The sequence below is a fragment of the Gambusia affinis genome, linkage group LG14 (genome assembly GCF_019740435.1).
Source record: "Gambusia affinis linkage group LG14, SWU_Gaff_1.0, whole genome shotgun sequence".
Lineage (NCBI taxonomy): Eukaryota > Metazoa > Chordata > Actinopteri > Cyprinodontiformes > Poeciliidae > Gambusia > Gambusia affinis.
The window spans coordinates 21,866,694-21,887,649 of NC_057881.1; the positions used below are offsets into that span (position 1 = coordinate 21,866,694).

The 20,956-nt window shown below is 41.5% G+C and overlaps 2 protein-coding genes across 3 annotated transcripts in view; both read right to left on the bottom strand.

Moving 5' to 3' along the window:
* Positions 1-20,956, bottom strand: part of LOC122843333 — a 705,002-nt gene that overhangs the window by 298,556 nt on the left and 385,490 nt on the right. The gene's annotated exons all lie outside the window — the stretch shown is intronic.
* Positions 1,925-20,672, bottom strand: zgc:91944 (uncharacterized protein LOC436941 homolog). Of its 2 annotated transcripts, XM_044137999.1 has the most exons (10): positions 19,893-20,672; positions 17,547-17,994; positions 17,269-17,354; positions 14,036-14,146; positions 12,638-12,868; positions 11,860-12,016; positions 9,425-9,507; positions 7,216-7,311; positions 6,046-6,164; positions 1,925-5,061 (listed from the first exon to the last, which is right to left on the bottom strand). In XM_044137999.1, exons 1-10 carry the CDS (start codon positions 19,972-19,974, stop codon positions 4,909-4,911), a joined length of 1,566 nt encoding a protein of 521 aa, XP_043993934.1. In that variant the 5' UTR covers positions 19,975-20,672; the 3' UTR covers positions 1,925-4,908. The 2 variants fall into 2 exon arrangements, with proteins under 2 accessions (XP_043993934.1, XP_043993935.1); XM_044138000.1 differs by lacking the exon at positions 12,638-12,868 and having other exon boundaries at positions 19,893-20,671.

Genomic DNA, 20,956 nt, shown 5'->3' on the forward strand with positions numbered 1-20,956 from the left:
TTTTTTGTGGAAATTTACAATGACCCCAATTCACTGTCATAACAGTCATCTTAATGCAGCTCTTTATTGGTTTTGATTTGTGTCTTTATGAATCTGGTCTGTATGGCAGTTTTTAACCTTTTTAAGGCGCTAATTAGCTTAATGAAATGAAGGAACAATGCAGAGAAAGCTTCTCACCGGTTTTCTCCAACTTAATTGCACATGGATGCAGAGGCTCCTCAGTCTGCTCCGGGTACCAGATGGTGAACCTGATGCGAGCTGATTATTCAGGAAATGCCAGAAAAACAGAGAAAAAAACCCCCAGAAGAACCTGCAAAAATTTTACTTGCAAATACATCAGTGACATTTATTATGTTTTATTCTGAAAAACCCTTTGGATTATTTAATGACTCTCCTTCAAGTTACTAAAAATAATTATTATTTCCATGTCATCTGTCAGCATAGCATGCAGAGTATTATTTTTTGCTTTTAATTTGCTTTAGATAAACACAAGTATCTCGTTCAAGACCTCACGAATCAACAGCAGACAATGTCTCCCTCTTGTGGTTTATAGCAGGAATGGCAGTTAAAGGGAGCGCATCACAGGTATCATTAGGCTTTTTTCTAACAATAAAACTTTTGAAACACTTAATTATATATGACCTTTTTTTAACCATTCTGCTCCAAGACACCATGTGTTCTGAATAAAATAAAATATTTAGTCATAACATCACACTTAAACCTTTTAGATAAAACAAAGTTTTAAGATCAGACAAATTTAAGTGGATACAAAATACCCTCCCCCCCCCCAAAAAAAAAGCAGTCTCAAGAGTAGATTAATAGACTGTGAGAACGCTTCAGTGTCAGGACACGTAGTAAAGCTCAAATGTTCTCCTGTCGAGACCCTCAAAAAACGTTCCACCTGCAGTAACTCAGTTATGTCTTTGATTTTCATCTTGCACTGCAACGCCCACTTAGTCGTCTCTATCATCTAAAGGCAACAGTCCAAAATCTCTGCAAGCAGATGACGACGACGACCTTACTTGTGCCATTACAATGCAAAGTGATGGTTCTTGCACACCTTTCCTTGAAGATAAACATATAATACAATACAATTGTGAAGCGTATAAATCAAGTTTTACGACATTAGCATAAAACTCATGTCAAAGTTTAGGGCTAGGCCGCACCCACTGGCCCGACCGCCAGGCGGGTTGCTGGGGTTAGGATTAGGGCCACTACAAAAACGGCAGCAGGAACGTTCTACAGACCTGTTCCACAACACATCAGGAAACATTCATGACCACTGGACACACTGAGCAGCAAGCTTGTCTTGAGAGTTTAATATTAAAGTTGAACAATTCATTAGTTCTGCCGATTTTGAGCTGTTTTATGGCCTCTTGTCATTTTAAATCCATACAAGCTGCTGCTGGCCAGGCCCCCCAACTCAACATTTACACTCGCATGTGAAACTGGTTGCATGCGCAATTATATACTTAGCAGAACAAACAAGAATGCAGCATGTGGTTTCTGGATGGTAAGTCAACAGTAAAACACTTGTATTTTCCGGCAGCCATTGTACAGAGCATACAGCGGTAAAACTAGCCAACCAAATGTGCTAGAACTCCACTTGGGTTGCTAGGTAACATTCTGGGCTTTGCTGGGACATTTGCTGTGACATTACATTCATAAAGTTTTTGAAACACTCACTTTCCAGACGCCAAGAAGCAGTAGAAACCCAAATGAAAGTACAAAAACGTGCGAAATGTAAATCTTGCACAATGCGTCCCCTTTAGCAGTAAAAAACGAATTAAATCGTCAACAGCTCAAATGAAAGATTTTGTAGGATCTGCCATTTATAGATTGTAATTACTTACCTGAATCATTCAAGCTCCTTCATCTTGGCCAAACCTTAAATTGCGAAAGAATGATCAAGAGAAACTCGACAAAGATTGTGTACACTTTTATTATCGTCTTCCCTCGTTAGATAAAAGCTTATGCAGAGGATCGCAGTAATAAGAAACTGCTGCAGCTTTGGGGGATTCCTGTCCAAAACTGGACAGCAGAACTGTCTGAGGAGGTGACTGGACACTGAGATCACAGGACGAAGCCCGATGCCGTAAATGCTACATGACACACAACACCGTTCAGAAGAGAAATAGTCCCATTCACCTGCTGCTGTCAGCCAGGAAATCCCTCCTAAAAACAGTCGTTGTGAGGTAAGCCTGAGGTGGCTAGTGTTGAACGGAGCAAATGAACCTACTCTCTGCTCTGGGCATTTGTAGATCAGCTCTATCTGGCATAGCTTTGGCATTAGGAGGCAACAATGGTGGCTTCCTTTGACAATAAAGTATTGATTGTTCATTTCATGAACAATTAGATTCGACTCCTGCAGCCTTGGGTATGGAAATATGACAGTATAACTAAAAGAATACACGCCCTCTGTGAGGTTTTGAGGGATTAGTTAGAGTGAGGTTCACTTTGAAGTGCAGCTTTGCACAAAAACGTACAGGAGCTTAGAAGCTTTAGCTTATCCCAGTAAGAGGAAAAGGTGCCTGAAGCCTTCCTGGAGACGCAACAAGCCAGTTTTAGAGTTTCTGAAACGATATAAATATTTGGATACATCAAAATAAGAACGATTACATTATTATGTAACCAAGCTAGCCTCTTTGGCTAGACTCTGTCATGAGATTAAACAGCACCAATGAGTTTAACAACAACAACAAAAAAAGAAACAGGTGGTGTCTAAGGCCTAGAGATGCACCCATCAACCCCATTAAATTACAGACATATGTATTCTGTCTCTGTGTGAAAGAACAGTTGTGTAAAACTCTTTCATTACAATAGCAGAAGTGGGAATTATCCCAAAGTTTACCTTTCTAAACTACCTGTAGCATCTTATATTAGCGGTAAGTTTCCTAGCATTACTGAAACAGCAGCCTGTGTGTTTTCCGTGATAAATAAATTATTACCTCAAAGGCTCTCTCACTCCACTCCTCACCCTGAGTTGAATAGTCGAGCGACGTCACATAGCTGCTGGACGTACGTATTCGCACACACCGGCGGACAACACTTACAGTATACGTCACGTCACAACCCGAAGCGTAACATAACGGTCACGGAGAGAACACCACACCTTCCCGTAAACAGACTCCTCTGTGTACATAGGCTTTGCAATTTCCATCTAGGAGTTTTTAGCCATTTCGCAAATTTAGAAGGTATTTTGTGAAGAATCGTAAATGCATACAAATCCTCACCACGTCTGATCAACAGTATCTATATCGCACGCGACTAGTGTTCCAGATAGTGGACGCGGACTAGCTGAAGCGAAATATGAGCATACTTCTACATAAAACATGCCTACAAACTTCGTACCAGTCACTCGGTGGTATGAAGGGAGGACGACGCCTCCTTGTGAATAAAATGACCTAATTTTCTTCACGCGTTTCCATCAAAGAGAAACAATTTCAGCGTTTCCGGTTAAGTGTGGGAGAGTCTTAATTGGTTACTCTCTAATTTATTCAACCTTCTTTAGTGTGTAAGAAGATGACAACTTGGCTTTAGGCGTTTTTCCCAAATGGTTTCTTCAGTTCCGAACAAAGAAAACCATACTGAACAAAGTTGGGAGTAACAAGTTTAAAAGAGGAACTTTGAACAAACACAACAGACTTCATTCATTCAAACTCATAAAACTAAAACAAGATGTAAGTAATGGGGCAGTTAGATAAGATAGAAAAGTCACCATCAATAGTCTCTATTCAGCTCAATATTTGGGTCATTATTGCTTGTGTCGCTTATGTCCCTAACAATCTAAGTAAGTTGTTTTGATCAAATAAAAGTTGAATTTCTATAAAGCTGACTTGGGAGACAAGACAGCAGGATGCCCAGGTGTTTGTTTGTTCTTTAGTTTTGGTGCACACCAGTCTATTCAGCCTTCCTGTTATCTGCTCAAAGTCTTGCTCTCTCATGCGGCCAGGTTGATATGCAGATACGTCTCAACATTTCATAGAAAACAATAACTTTATGACTAACACCGGAAATAATTAAGTGTTCTTCCCACAGTAACAACACCCACACAGAAGAGTGTGGCTGTATGCTCTACCTGCTATTGGTTGCAATGTACTGGTGGTTGTTTTGGAATGATTGTTGAAAATTGTCTGATTAGAGTCAGCTGTTGACTTCTCGGAGCATCTCTAGTCCGGGACACCATGAAATCAAAAACGGATAAATAACACTGTTTTCTTTAAGCACAATCTTGATAAAAAAAAATACACAGAGAATAAAAGGAAAGGTGGTGCAATTTGTCACTTTGGGATTACCTGAGTTATCCCTCCAGGTCGTACAGCTGTAGTGTCAACAACACGTGCTGAGTGATTAAAACCTATCGCTTTATAAACCAGGCAAAGACATCCCAGCAACAACAAGACGGCTTTTCTTTTTGTTTGTTTGTTTTTGTCTTTTCTGTTTCATCAAAAGACAGAAGCCGCATTCTTTACAACAGCCAATCAAAACCTGACCTGCAGGCTCAGCTTGTCCCACTCAGCAGCTGGAGTAAACCAAACATGTAGCAAAAGTAAAACAGGAAAAACAGCTTATGTTCAAATGGTGAGGCGTCCTTTACATAATGCTCCCCTCACAGGATTTAGGCATTTTGATACCATCTTGGAATGCACTATATATTGATTGATATACCATAGACCTTATATACCTATACGTAGACTGTATATTGCCATTATTATAAGCAGGATTACTGTTGATAAATGCTGTGGCCTCCTCACCTGAGGCACCTCAGAGGGCTTCAACCAAACCCCACCCCCATCCTTCCATTGGCCCAGAAGGTTCCACACGCAGGTGGAGCAGGAGCCATTTTACTGTTTTGTTTCAGACTGAATAATATTCAGGCATGACGATTGAAAGTCTAGCTGGGTTTAGTCACTCCTCGTCCACAGACTCCCTTTTTGAATCCCCGTCCTTCTGTTCCGCCCCCTGAGGGCCGGGGCTCAGCGGGGCCGCCGCCGCCGCCTCCCCGGTGATCAGCGCGGAGCCATCTTGTTGGTCAACGATTTTCTGGGAAGTGGCGTCCTCCTGCGAGAGGCAGAGGGGTAATGAGATGGCCGTTCTGCCTACACAGCAGCTCAGAAAGTTTCGGTCGGCTTGTTAAAGCCATCAAAGCGGCGGCTATAAGATTTCCAGAGTGTGTTTATGCGGCGCTGCCTGCTGTTAGCTCGTTCTGCTGCTGCTGCACATCGACTCCCACAGAGCAGTTCACTGCTAACACAAAGGGCAGTGAGGTCCAACAGCGTTAACATATGAGGGAGCTCAGGTGTAGTTCTAAAGATTTACACGGAACATCAGACAACACAATAGGAATCAACTTTCTTGCATTTTATGTGTCAAACAAAAACTTCAGTGGGTCATTTTGGCTGATTTTACGTGACAAACTCAAAGACCAACATAAATGACATGTGGAAGGAGGAGGAGACCTTATATTAAAACAATTTACAACCTAATTTAGCTCTGGACTTTGACTAGCCCATTCGAAAACATACATCTTAACTCTAGATGTATGATCAGGGTCATTGGTCTACTGGAAGGGGAAACTCCAATCCACGTTCAAGTCGAACCCATTTTCAGGTACTGTACTTGTAAATAGCTATAAGAAATTGGTTTTTTTTTCAGAATGGGGCCTTTCTATTTATAATATACATTTTTTAAATCGATTGTTCAATTGAAGTTAGTATTTCACTTTTCAGAAACACTGAATGTTTTGGCTGATTTATCTGTGAGCCATGAGCATCAAAAGTACAAGAAAAAAACCTTGAAATATTTCGACATACGTGTGATGGATCTACAAAATGTAAGAGCTTCATTTTCTGAAATCACTGAAAAAAATTTATTGAATCTGGCTAGAGACTAACCCAAATAAGGAACTAGTGTGTGGTTGTAAAAATGTAGGGAGGAAATTAGTAGTTTTGGATGACAGTGTAGGTAAAAGGCTATGCTGGTGATTCTGTTTGTGACCGTTCACTACACACTGTACACCAAGTGGCTCCACGTTCCTTCATGTACCTGCTCTGAGAACCGATGATTCACTTGATCCACAAACTCTTGCAGCTCTCCCTCTTCGCCGTTCGAGTGGCAGCTCGGACTTGGCACCTCGATCCCATGGCTTTCCAAGATGGCGGCTTCTGGTTGAGACAAAGCAGGACGGAGCAGAGATTGACCACTCATAACCCGTTTCCACTGAAGGAACGCTCGTTTTTGAACTGGTTCTGTTGCCTTCAAACTTCGGTGCCTTGTTGAGAGCCGACGCCGTTTCCACCAGTTCGTGGAGCCGAGCATGCGTTGAAAACAGCGGGCATTACACGACGCGGTAGGGGAGCGCAGTAGCAAGATGTCGGGTTCAATGGTTTTCATGGACTACAACAAGTAACGCAGTGAATAAAAACAGAGGAAGTTGAAGTCGGCTTGTAAAATAACATAGTCCATATTTAAGAGCTTAAGTAATGTAGTTTCTAAGCTTGAGCAAGTTTTAGACACTTAGTTTAGGAAAAACTAGGTTGAATTGTCGCTGTTTCCAAAAACAGCAAGTAGAGCAACAGAAAGTAGAGTTTAGATCAGGGGTGGGCAATCCTGGTCCTGGAGGGTCAGTGTCCTGCAACTCTTATGTCTCTCTGGTCCAACACACTTGAATCCAACAGCTGAATCACCTCCTAAATGCAGTCAGGTCCTCCAGAGTCCTGCTAATGACCTCATTATTTGACTCATTTGTGTTGAAGTAGAGACACATCTAGAAGTTTCAGGAGACCGGACCTCCAGGACCAGGAGATCTATAGGCTATAGATCTAAACCCCTGGTTTAGATCTATAGCCTGACCCAACATTTGGTTTTTTAAGGCCCCATCTAAACTCTACTTGAAAGCCACAAACGAAAGTCAACTTCAGTTCTTGAAAAGTAGTTCATCTACAAAAGAGACCAGCTTTTTTTTTTTTTGCTAATCCAACAATCCTTTGACCTTTCAATTGTAATCCTGCTGTTCAATCAGTAGAGTGTTCACTCTTGAACCACAGTTTCTGCTGCGGAGCCTCATTACTTTCTATGGAAACGCGCAACAACAATTTGAAAACAAATATGGGAACCCGAACGACGGCCTTGGGTGGAAAAGGCCTTGTATGCGTATGCGTATGTGTGTGTGTGTGCAAAGTGTTGGCCGGCTCTTGTCAGGTCAGCCGCTCTCACCTATGTTTGCTCTTCTCTTCATCTCCTTCCGACGGTTGGCGAACCAGTTGTACACCTTCAACGCCGTCACCCGCTCAAACTCTGACAGCTTACAGCCTGACGCAGGAGAGGAACGAGTAACACACTGGATCTGTTCAGACAGTACTGAAGCAGGATCAGTTTTATTCTATTTAATGCCAAAATTAACTTTTTATAATAATGAGGAACCTCAGTGAGAAACCTCTCGGTAAGAACATGAGGGTTGTTTTGTTTTTTAGGGATGAAGTGCCATCTAGTGGTCGACACTAACCTTCTCCTGTAAAACACACCCGTTTTTTTTTTTTCTTTTGGGTTATTTAGAAATCAAGACATAATAAAATGACCTAGCCTTTTATAGGGTGTAAAATTATTTCAATTTAAATGCATATCTTAAAAAAGAAATCCATCCAAACAAAATATTTCATCTCATTATTTACATGAAAGCCATAGGTTTCCATTTCTCACACGTTTATGGTTTTGTCCTTATTTCATAAATCGTGAATCTGAGGTGTCAGCTGTGGATACAAGCTTAAAAATGAGCATGCTCACCAGTCAGCTCGCATGTTTTTCATATTTCTCATTAGCCGCTTGGATTTCAGCATCATGACTCGCTGTTCAAGATGACTGTCAGCTAAAACAGTTCTTACCATAAAACGTTCCCCATTTTCGTGACTTAGATTAACTTTATGTCACATTACATGTTTTTGACTTTTGTTCTCTTATTCATACAACTTTCAAGCAGTAACATGCAGCAAAATCCGAAACCGAGGATGTTTGCGAGTCTCACACCAGCCGTAAACAGGAAGGAGATGATGTGTGACACAGACAGCTAACGTTAGCTTCTGCTAATTTTTTTTTATGTGTTTTTAATAGTTTTGTGTTAGCTTCAAAATTTGTGTGTTTAGCGTTAGATTCCACAAATTTTTTGTGTCCAGCAAAAAAAAAGTTTCTGCTAATTTTTTGTGTGTTTGGTGATTTAGCATTAGTGTCTGCAAAATTGTAAGTATTTAGCAATTTAGCGTTAGCAGAGTTACAATTGATTTAACACCAAACACACTCATCTAATTGGTAATTGTTGCGCAAACAATTATTTTTCTATAACAGCCATGGTGGCCATCTTTTATGAAAATGTCAATAAAGCACCATCCATCCATCCATCCCTCCATCCATCCATCCCTCCATCCATCCATCCATCCATCCATCTTCTTCTGGGGTCGGGTCGCGGGGGTCGCAGCATCAGAAGGGAGGCCCAAACTTCCCTCTCCCCAGCCACTTCCACCAGCTCCTACAGAGGAATCCCAAGGCGTTCCCAGGCCAGCCGAGAGACATAGTCCCTCCAGCGTGTCCTGGGTCTTCCTCCTCCCGGTGGGACTCCCGGAACACCTCACCAGGGAGGCGTCCAGGAGGCATCCTGACCAGATGCCCGAGCCACCTCAACTGGCCCCTCTCGACGTGAAGGAGCAGCGGCTCTACTCTGAGTCCCTCCCGGATGACTGAGCTTCTGATCCTATCTCTAAGGGAGAGCCCAGCCACCCTACGGAGAAAACCCATTTCGGCCGCTTGTATCCGCGATCCTGTTCTTTCGGTTTTCAATAAAGCATCATTTAATATGACTTCTATGGTTCCAATTATGTATGATTTGACACTAAAAGTGTTCATCCATGATAAATATCAGCATATCTAGAGCAACAATAAATTTTTCTTCACGACCACGGTGGTCATCTTGATTTTTTTCTGTGGTTAACAGTTTTTTTCCTCCCCCAAAAAATCCCTTGGGAACATCTGTACCAAGTTAAGGTCTTGTACCTGCATATGGAAGATTTTTCTGAAATATTATTATCTACTGCACTATAAACAATCTGGTGAAGACCAAGTTAATTTTAAGTCGTGATAAGCAAGTTATCACGAAAATGATGCTTGGAAAAGTACCTGAATCCCTTCCAGAGATTAAAGCAATTACAGACCAAAGTTATGAGGAGGAAGTGCATTTTCTATCCAATAAGAGGAAGCAAAAGTCTCTGTAGATAAAAGGGAAGAAAATCTAATCAAAGCAATGTTTGCGTTTATTCTCAGTAGCTCAATAATATGGTTGGAGGTGTGTGGATCTCCTGGTCTGTCGGATAAAGGGGGGAAGAAAAAAAAAAAATCTAAATGAGAAAATAATCTGGGTGAAAAATGACGGCCTTCCAACCTGGTTTCTGGATGACAGAGTTACAGGCGCTGGCGATCTCCTCCCGCTTCGCCTCATCTGGATACTGATTCTCCATGAAGAAGCTGTAAGAGAGCGTCACAGTGCTTCCAGAAATACTTTGCGATCATTCTGCATATTGCAGACACGACACCATTTCTGCCTGTTTGCGCTGCGTCACGTTTTCAGTCTACTTCCTGCACAGTGTGAACATAAGGAAGGCTACTCACTGGAAGACAATGCTTTTACAGCTGGATAACTTTACATTTCTGTTTATATATATATATATATATATATATATATATATATATATATATATATATATATATATATATATATAAATAAAAGCTGAACATTAAAGCTCAAAGTGTTCCTGTCTCTCTGAAGTCGTCCTTTTTTTGTCGCTGCATGGGCTAAATCATTCTCTCACGTTACAAAACACACCGGGATCAATTCCTCTACATCCTCCCTCACACACCCACACACACACACACACACACACACACATCATCTTCACCTCTGCTGTGTCGTCCTTGGGTCTAAACCAGCTCGTAAGGAGCAGCACTGCAGCAGAGTTGCGTAATCTGGAGGCGCTGCTGGCTGCTGAGACTTGTCTGTGTTGCTCTTATTACTGAGAGCCCAGACTGCACTACACTTACACCGACCGATGTAATAGAGGAATCAATTGAACACAGCGGGCGCTTTGCTCCTTTCTGTCAGCATCTGTGTGTGTGTGTGTGTGTGTGTGTGTGTGTGTGTGTGTGTGTGTGTGTTGGGCGAAGCAGGGTGAATGGATGTGTAATGGGACAGAGATGAAGGGAAGGAGCTGCTTTCCAGAGGGCAACGACATGCAGAAGTGAACAAACAGGGAACAATGTTTGATACTTATTAATGATGATGAGGATTATTATTTATTTATTATTAATAAATATCTCAGGTATACGTTTTGGTTTTAGAAGTATTAACGTTACGATATAAAACTTAGAAACACAATTCTGGCTTAAAATAAGGCATAGAAACTTTTCTCTGGCTTTACTCATCATCATCACAATGATTCATTTCAGGCAACTTATTATAATCTTGTGAGATGACGGTGATGTCCAAAACTGGCAAATTAAATTAAATTAAATATGCAAAAATCTGTATATATTGATATATATTTTTTTTAAGTTTTACTTCCTCAACAAAAAACAAAATTTTTTATGAAATCTGTAAATCATTTAAGATCCAAAACATAAAAAGGACTTTGGACCAGAGGTGGGCGCCAGAAACTTAAAATCTTATCGTAATATTTTGTGGTGCTACTATGGTAACACTAAAGATTATGATGATTAAAAAAACCTTGTTTTTAGGTATGCTGTGACTGCATGACTCAGCATTTATTTATTTATTGAGGCTATCGTGAAAAATACAAAATATTTCCAATAATGTGGTCAGTTTTGTTTTTTTATTTACCATCAATGACGGAAACTTAATGAGACAATGATACATCAGAACTCTTATAGGAAATCTTGCCCACCCGTACTTCGGACTGTTGACGTATTAGGAGAAAATCTGACGATTTCCAAGTTATTTGGGTAATTATTGTTTTGTAGTTTGCCAAATTCTTTACCATTCTTGACCTTTGATCAGGGGTCAAACAAAATCTTTTCAAGGGCCACAAATTCTGGGCCAGAATTCAAAGACTAGAGTTTTGGATGTTCCTACTGTTGCATTGTATCATTTATTATGCCTCCAACTCCATTCCTTCAAAGACCATTTTTATTTTACGGCGCCCATATTCATCGCATATATTTGTCTAGTGAACGACAGGAGGTTCACTGTGAGACTATGAGGTTCTTTTCTACAGGTTTTGAATATGGAAGCTGCAAAAAAAGATAAAAAGACCAAGAATGGCAGGGAGTTAGGACAGAGTAGAAGGAAGGAAACATGGAAAGATTTGAGACAGGAAGGAAGAATAGAAGAAAGAAAGAGAACGTAGAATGATTTGGGGTAGGAAATATGGAAGATAAGACACAAGGAACAGAGGACAGAAAAATGGAAGTAGCCAAGGAAAGATTTGGCCTAGAAAGACAGAAAGGAAGGAACAAAACTGGGAAGGATTTCATGTAGGAAGGAAGGAATGAAAGAATAGAGGGATGCATGAAGAAGGGTAGACGAATACAAGAGAAGAAGAAAAGACAGAAAGGAAATTTTGCAAAATAGAAGACTGGAAAACTCAAACTGACACAGGTTTGATTTCCAAAAGCCTCTGGGAGAATGGCAGCTCAATCCCTAATGCACACACCAGAACCAAGTTATCACAATTCCCATGCTCCATGATGAAAACCAAGCAAAAAAAAACATTCTCATTCTACTTGCACAATGTAATTTCTTTTCAAATGCGAACGCAGACAGTTCTGTATTAAAATAAGCTGTTGTCTTTAAAAGACGCTCACCTCTCCATGATGGACTGGCACTCCTTCCTCCAGGTGAACCTGCTGCCTCTGCGCAGCCTCAGAGGACAGCCTACGATCCCCGCTCTGTCGCTGGCGATGATACCCGTTCTCCAGTCGGGTTCCTCCTTCACCAAAGAGCGCATCGACAAGGTCGCACCTGAGGAACATAAGATCAAATTGAGGTGTGCAAAATGTAAGAGACCTGCCGGGGAAAGTCAGGTTTCGACCAGGTTTCAATTATTCTCCCAAAGGGCAGAAGTGAAACATTAACTTTAAATCAAGGGCCTGTCCATTGGCTTTATATTAATAAAGTTTTACCTCGCTATATCTTCTGACATCCCGTACTTTTTTACGTGGTAAAGATCATTGTCAAAAACTGGAATGTGGAAATGCTCCACGTCTACTCAGAGTTTAGAAAATTCCAGATTGCAATTTTGATTTCTAATTTTGTCGAATCAAATCTGATACGACAAAAATCTGATATTTTCTTTTCAGGCCATACTGCCCAACCCTATTTGAAATTTACGAAAGCCTCTCTACTGAATTTTTGTATATCACAGCAACAAAGATCCTAAAACTCGGAAGCAGTAAAGTATGAAAAAATAAAATAAAAATTCTCAACAACTGTATGGCCGCAGTCTACTCATAAAAAGAGTCAGAAGTATACGAATCCCGTTTTAACCATTTCCTGTCACAAACAACGACGGTACTTTTCAGGACTACAGCTGTCAGGGAGACGAAGGCGTCCTCCGCAGCTCGCCGCCGAGGCCGCGGTTACCTGGCTGGGCGGCAGCCGCTGCGGCGGCGGCTGTGTACCACGGCAGCAGGTGCACCAGCAGCTCTCTCTGCCTGCTCCAGGGCGGGTTGTGGTTGGGCATCAGGTTGGTGTTGGGGTTGGGGAAGATGTTGGGGAGGGTGCCGCTCGCCCCTGCTACCGTCCCATCTCTGTCCCCTGCCCTGGCCCTGGCCATGGGACTCACGCTGTGCTGGCTTTCACTCCACCTCAGGCCTTCATTGGGACAAAACCAATAAGTCATTGAGGCAGGCCGCAGGGTTGGCTTACACACCAGACTGTGGAGGCGGATTGGATGTTTTCTTTGGCACACTCCTGTAGACCTGCCGTAAGAGGTTCTGTATTGACTCTTTGCACAGACAAATGATCTCGACTTGGACAAGCAGAAGCCATAACGGCAAAAACAATGGCAGCCGTTTGTGCAAGCCTCCCATCCCTCACTTACGGACGTGGCGCCTCAACGTGACGTAGTTGCAAAGGGTCCACATATCTAAAATAAATACTCTTTGATCTGAAGTTTGGAGGGTTTTTCTTAACGACGGGCAGGTCAAAAGGAGTTTATGTGAGAAGCAAAAGGACAGCAGCCATATTCGGCTAGGAAACACGGCGGAATTTTTGTTAGTATTCCTGCTAAAGACCGTTAGCCATGTAGGGATGAAAACCAGCACCGGAGTACCTCCAGGATCAGGGCTGGGAACAGTGGAGGAGCTGAAGCAAAGCTTTGCTTGGGTGGTAAACGGAAAAAAAAAAAAAAGCAGTAACATGAAGTCTGACAGCAGATGCTGTGTCAGACAACTTGTTTCTACTTTTCAGTACTCAAATAAAAAAGTCACATAAATTACCATGGTAACATGCTGTTAAAACCCAACACAAAGAAGAGCCGGGAGCATCCTGAATGCAGATTTTATTTTTTTTTTCTGTGTCTGTCTGTGTGTGTTTAAGTAGCTGCTTTGTAGGACACAAAGAGGTCAGAACCGATTCAAGCTGTTACTGTAGCCGGCGCAGACAAAACCACCTTCACTTCCTAACTAGAGGGGGGTGGGGTGAGGTTTATCGATTAGAATCTCCTGTGACGGGACTACCTTTATCATTTTGTCTTCCCTCTGAAACCATAGATGTGTCCCGAGTCCTTCCTTGACCTCGCAGCCCTTGAGGAGCGGTTTGGGCGTTAGCAGAAAGGAATAGCCATGCAGGAGGGATGAGGAGAGGGAGCCATGTAGGGGTTTTGGGGTGGGGGGGAAAGTTGAGCAGGCGGTGGGTCAAAATTCACAAAAACACAATCAGTGTCATCATCCGTTTAATTTACCCCCGTTACCCTCAGGTTTGCTAGTTGGTCTGCGGCTGGCATTGATAGAACTCTCGTGTGGTTTTCCGTCTCCTCACCTGGGTTGTTCCTCTCCAGCAGGTACCAGCGGTAGAAAGCTCTGCGCTTGGAGTCGCTCATCTCCAGGCCTTGCTGCAGCAGCCACTGGGAGATGTAGCTCTGGCTGATGCCTGCGCAGCGGAGGTCAAACGAATCGTTTCAACAAATCATTCCCTTTGTCCGTTTTTATTACATCTGAGCGCAGATCAACGGTCTCCCTGTTAATTTAATGAAGGCGCCGGTGTTTTATTAAAGGACGGGTGTGGCCTCGTGAGGCGCGCGGCGCTCCGTTTTAATATGCCACAACGACACAAACAAGACTCGTCTTCTGCATTCTCACATCTATTATTAGGGTTCGTATTAATAGACTTAAAAAAAAAAAAACTGAGAGGTTGTTGTATGGAACATTATCAAAGCTAAAACACAGACAGACGTCACGGGAATGTTTTCTCACTTCGTCTGCCATCTTTTCTCTCTGGATGTTTTTTCTATTCTATTGAATGTCACCTAATATCCTACCAAACTACATTTACGAGGAATTATAAATATGGGAAATACAGCATTTTTTCCTTTGTAAAACACTTCAAACTTCCTCAATGTTTTGCAAGTCTCGCCACAGGATCTCAAATTAAGTGGGTCAGTTTCTAAAGCCACATATTTAGGTTCATCGTCAGGGTGTCAACCAGAGGATACTTAGTAACCCTGAACAGGAGCACCTAGTTTACATACTTTAGATCAACATTTGATTCTTTTTCTTCTTTTGCTCTTTGTTTTGGTTTGTTATTTTGTTTATATTTCCTTTTAACTCTGTAAGGCACTTTGTATTGCCTTGTTGATGAAAATGTGCTATATAAATAAAATTACCTTTACCTATCAAGTCAAATTTAAAGGGCCAGTATTGCGCGTTTTCAAGCCCAAGTGCCATTTTATAGCACAAACAGTTAGCTACGTTAACTCCAGTTGTTAAAAATATTCTACATATATCAAATATGACTTCAAAGAAATGTTACCTTTGTAATTTAATGTTTTGAAATTGGGCCTCTGTTTCTTTAAAATATCCTACTCTTCCTGGTCTTAAACTAAAAATATAGGGGACCCTTTACATAGTGCTAAGCTTAAAAAGCGTTTTGAACAGAATGCCTCATCTGGGTTGGCAACAAGAGTGAAAAAACAGACTAATAAATTTGTCCTTAAAGGGTTCTGCACAAGGGAGGCGACTGTCTCTTCATTCATGGAACTAACATGATGAGGCAACAATCTCTTGCCAAGCGATCGTCGACATTATGCTTGTGAAATTTTGAGCTCACAACAAGTAGGCGTGCACAGTCAGGGTGAAACCCAAAACACGGAGCACGACAGCAGCAGCAGGTGAATATTTTCCGACATCGTCTCGTATCGTTAGCCCGCGGGTGTGCCCCTACTTCTACGAACTCCAAACGTCACGTGATGCACACATTTCGCCGTCCGCTTGGCTGGAGGAGGGCAAGCGATTGTCGCCTCGTCGCACGAGTTCCACAGGAAATGATTAGAGAGGAAGTGATGTCGGAAGTGACGTTGATCCTTTGACGTGTGTTGAGCCCTTAAAGGATAAAAGTCAAACCATGGATCTTTTATCCTTTGACTTCACAATGAAGCATCATTGTCATCCCAATTAAATACAAAAACATGAAAAGATGTGAGAGTTTAAGTGGTATGAATACCTCTAAGTGCTATGAATAAGTAAGACAACTCTTATCTATGGAAAGCCTTACGTTCCACACACTAACAACCGAAGGACAAGGAGAGAAACGTCGTTGCTCGATCAGTCTGCAAACAGGCTTTATCTAATTGTACCAGCTATAATTTAGGCACAATGACAGCAGAAGGACAGACTGGACAGAACGTTTGGTGACAGGGGGTAAAGGGTTAAATTGTTCTTTATTTTCATCACCAACTTTGAATTCATGAGCTTTTTTTAAATTCAGATTTCGTCATGTTGGTCAGAATAAAGAAGGTGGAGAAGAGTTCATGAGACTCTGCCATAAGTTAGAGACCTGCTAGAAAACATCAAACCAGCTCCGACTGGAAATATTGAGCAGCTTCTCTGATATGCCAGTTGCAGCATAAATGGGTTTTGCTCCTGACTGCCGAGCAAAACACCCTGAGCCCTTTTCATCGCCATTAAAATAAGAGGCTTCCACCCAAAGCAGTTCAGTTTGGTTTTTGAAAGTCTGGAAAAGATTTGGCGTCATCCTGTTACATCTAAATGAATTATTTCAAGAGTTGATATTTGTTCCTCTGATTGTTTTGCAGACATTGTACTTTTTGTAAGAGTCGTAGCCCAAATCATGTGAATTGTAATAATGTTTTGTGATTTTTTTTTTATGAATATGAACAAAAGTTATGCATTTGAAAATTATGTAGTTATAGTAATTTTTTTGGGGGAAAGAACATGGAGTAACTGGGCATGGTGCGTATTAAAACCTACCATCATCAGTTGGTGAGAAGACGGCTGGAGATGCAGGATAGCTTTTTCCCATAAATGAATAAAATTGGTTTTTGAAAACTGCTTTCCGTGTTCCTGTGAGTTATCTTTATCCAAAATTGGCATAAGTTTGATTATCTGAAACGTTTAAGTGCGAGACGAAAGCAAAAAATGAGAAGAAATCTGTTGGGATTTATGTTTCACAGCACTGTACAGTGCAAGAAAATCAGGGGTTGCAAAAAAACACAGAGGTGGATCCAAAACATCTGGAGCTGAAATAGACTGCTTTAGATCAAAGTGGCCCAGTCAAAGTCAGAATCCAGTTGAAAACCTGTGGCAGAGCTTAAAAACATGTTCAGACAAGGAAAGCATCTGGTTATTATGACAACTAATTAATCTTATTTGAAAAAAACAACAACAAAAAAACACATTCTGCAGATTTTTCGTTCCCCTCAAACCTTTCTTATATTATATTTATTTTGTATTAAAGATGCAAAAGAAATCAAATAATTCAATTCCTTCTTTTAAAAAAAATACATAACCATTGTGTTACCTAAAATGTAACATAGTATTCCTTTAGTCAATTTGAATTGCCTGAAGCTAAAACATAATTACAGATAAAAACATGTTTATATTTTGTACAGTTGTTTTTTCACCCAGCAGAAGGTCTTTTTTGTTATGCTCCAGTTAACGATTAATCAACGGCTAAATTACTTGGTGAATACTTCGATGATCGATTTATCGCGACTAACACGATTAATCGTTTCAATGTGGATGATGGAGGAGTACCTGTGACCTGGCCTACGATGGCCTGAGAGATCCGCCGGTTGTTCAGGAACGTCTTGATCTCCTCTTTCACCAGGTTGCTGTCTCTTCTGCAAAAAAAAAAAAAAAGAAGATAAAAACTCATCAAGTTAACAGAAAAGGAAAAAAATCAATTACCCAGTGGGTAACTAACTTTCCTCGCTGAGGATTCGCTTTTCCCAGCCGTCCCTGAACGCCTGACCTGAATTAACTTGGATACAGCTTGTGGATAATGAGCCTGCGGCGGCCTGTCGTCCTCTCACCTCATGTACTCCTCCACCTTCTCCTCCAGGTCCCACTCCTCCTCGCCCATCATGTCGTAGCTGAACGCCCGCTGCACCACCACGCTGGCGGGGTACAGGGGCGGCGGCGAAGCCTCGTAGCTGTTGCTGGGCGACAGCGCCGCGCCCTCGAGGCCCGAGGTCTGGGTGGTGGCCGAGGCCAGAGAGAGCGAGGACGACGATGAGGAGGACGACGAGGACGGGGCGGGGGCAGGGGCGGTGGCGGGGGCGGGCGTGGCGTTGCTTGGCGGGGCCGGGTGGGAGTCGCAGCGTGGCGGCGGCGGGCGGTGGTCCGGGTCCAGCCTCTCCAGGGACTCCAGCGCGTGAAGGATCTGGGGCTTGGTCATGCCAGAGAGGCGCAGGCGCTGCAGGAGGTCGATCTGCTCGATGGTGTAGCGCGGCTCCACCTCGCACGCCTCCATCCTGGGGTCTGCAGACACAACGCGAGGCGTTCTCAATCGTTACCAACAGCACACGCCGCTATATTTATCCCCTCCACACTGATAATCGACCAAAGGATTATTAATAGATGAAACAGATAAGATAAGGCATGCTAATTTGAAATCAAACACCTCCCTGTCTTTGTGGGCGTCCAACTGTTTGTTTAAAAAGGAAAACAAGCATAAAAGTATTAAAATGGAATAGAATAGAATCAGACTATATAAAAGACTATAAGTGAAAATAGTGTGCCATCATTTGAAATAAAAATATCAGTTTTGCGATAAAGGTCCATAATCAGACATATATTCTCCTTATTTCACATTACAAATAGATGGTTCTAAATATTTTACTGGGACTTTATGTGAAACAGAAAAATAGTGCAGAACTATGAAACGCTGTGAAGTGGAACAAAATATCTTGTGGTGTTTGACTTCTTTTCTGTAAAAATCTGAAAACTTTGGGACGTATCTGCATTGAGCCTCTTTATCCCGACACGTCCAAATAAAATCCGTTCTAAGTAATTGCCTTCAGAGGGTCACTAATAAGTAAATAAAGAGTATTTGTGTGTTACTTAGAGCAGCTGCCTGCAACCTGCGGCTCTTTAAAACTCATCCTTAATATGATAAAGAATAAACTAATGCTTTAAACATAAATTTAATAACAAATGCCGTTTTTTATGGAACAAATAGATTTTTCATAAAGAGTTGCAATGAAAAATACCAGCGTAACTGTATCCAAACACTCCCACGTTTTAGATGGGATAAAGTTGTATCCCAGCTGTAATTAAGTTGGAAACTATTTCTTTTTCCATTTTTGCTTTTTCATTATCTATTAATTTCAACATAAATTTTCTGTTAAAGTTTTATGTTTGTCCTTATTTGAAAACCTAAAAACAGTTAGAAGATGGGGGGGGTCTTTAAAAATTACAACAATTTTTCTAAAGCAGATATTTATGAAAAATAGATAAATAAATACAGAAATAATGATAAGTTATGCAGAAAACAGGTGATCACAAACACTGTCCAGACTAGTTTGATTGAACTTGTGATACCACAGTATATATATTTTAGAATTGCTTCACTAATGGTGGATTTTTTTGTGTTCTTTCTTTCTTTCTTTCTTATTTAGGCATTGGATGTTTGCAGCTGGATCCAATTGAAATGCAGATTTGACAAAGAAGAGTTGGCCAATATTTTGGCCTGCAGGTATGAAAGCATGTAGAGACTACTCCTCATGCAGCAAAACGTGCTAAACGGTGGCTTTATCCCAGAAAACTTCAGTAAAAGTGCATTCAAGTTTGTGACTATGACATGACTACCAATGAGGGGTGGGGGAAAAAAGACACAGTTCAAAGGGCTGGAATATTTTTTTCCAGAGCTCTGGAGGTTGCGTTAGAGAACACTGGTTTATACAATTGCATAAAACACACTGCATTCACCTCTGTAGAACCAGTGGGTCACTCAAAGTTCTGGCAAGCTTTCAAACACTTGGCACAGACACTTGAGACTAACCTTGGTCAGTTTGCCCAGCGAAGAATTAAAGTAAAATCCTCCCAGCATGCATACATTAACATCCGCTTTCTTCAACATCATGGCCAGTCGTTTGTACTTCTGCCAGTCATTTGGAGTATAACAGGAAATTTGACACAGTCTCCTATTATTCATAACTAACTACATTTTTTTTTCCAAACAAGACCGCACTTTAGGATAAAAATATATATAAACTTTGTGAATAAACAAGGTAGCATTGGCCGACTGGTTATTATCAACGCATTACTCTGTAAATATGTTATTTCACTGGAAAACTGTAAGCGACTGTCTTGAGTTTTGGCTTTAAAAAAACACAACAACAGCCCCTCTCATCCTTCCCGATGTTTCCCCCACTTACCCGACGGAGGGGGTGACACGGACAGGCACCCCGGGAGTGGCTCAGCGCGAAGGGTCGCAGTGGGGACAGACCACTGTCGCATGGCTCGGCGGACTTCAGCTCGCCTGGAACCTCCACGGACTCAGACAGGAGAGACTCACTGCAGTGTGCTGCGGTTAAACTGTCCCCATTAGCATGCTGGCAAATCACTCGCTAGCAGGCTGGGTTAGCCAAGCTGGCGACATGAACTCTGGTTGGTTCCCCTGAGCGACAAAAACAATCCTGCTGTAGTTTGCCCTGCTGTCTTCTTAGAAATTTCGAGTTGTTAAAAAAAGAAAAAAAATTTTCAAGATGTAAAAAAAATAAATAAATAAAGCGAAAATGATACACGTCGTATCAGAAGATATAACTTTTAGATACGCATACAATTTGCGTTGCGTTTATATTGTTCCCAGCTTCGCGTTAACGCTGTGCAGCATTTTGTGGTCAAAACAGGAATGTTCTGATGGTATGCTTTTATTTTGTAGAGCAACGGAAATCTCAATTTGGTTTATGAACAGCTTGACGCTGACTTATTTCAGCTATCTTCCAAGACTTGCACCCTGTGGGTAAAGTAATAAAACAAACAATTTAGAAAATGTAATAGCAACAAATATCTACATTTTTATGCTTAGCTGTAAGCAACTATAGATTGTGTTTTACCGAAGAACTTAAACGCAGTCATTTTAGCGACTTAGCCTGCTAACTACTAGCAACGGGGACCGTAACTGCCCCACCAACACCACTGTCAAGACCCAACACCACTGCCAGGCCCCACAGTCCGAAAACCCTTTCCGGTTCATACAAGACGTTGTTGCAGATTGGCCAATACGCTCTGACGTAGATGCGCTCTGACGTTGGCGATGCGCACATGGAAGTAATATTCACATCTGCACATTGGATAATAAACAATAAAATTAAGTTGTAATGAATATATAAAAAAATTAATGTTTGGTTTATTATTTCTTTTTTATTATTTATTTCAAAACCTAAACTGCTATAAAGACTGTTTATTTTGTATAGATAAGGCTGATATCAGTAATTAG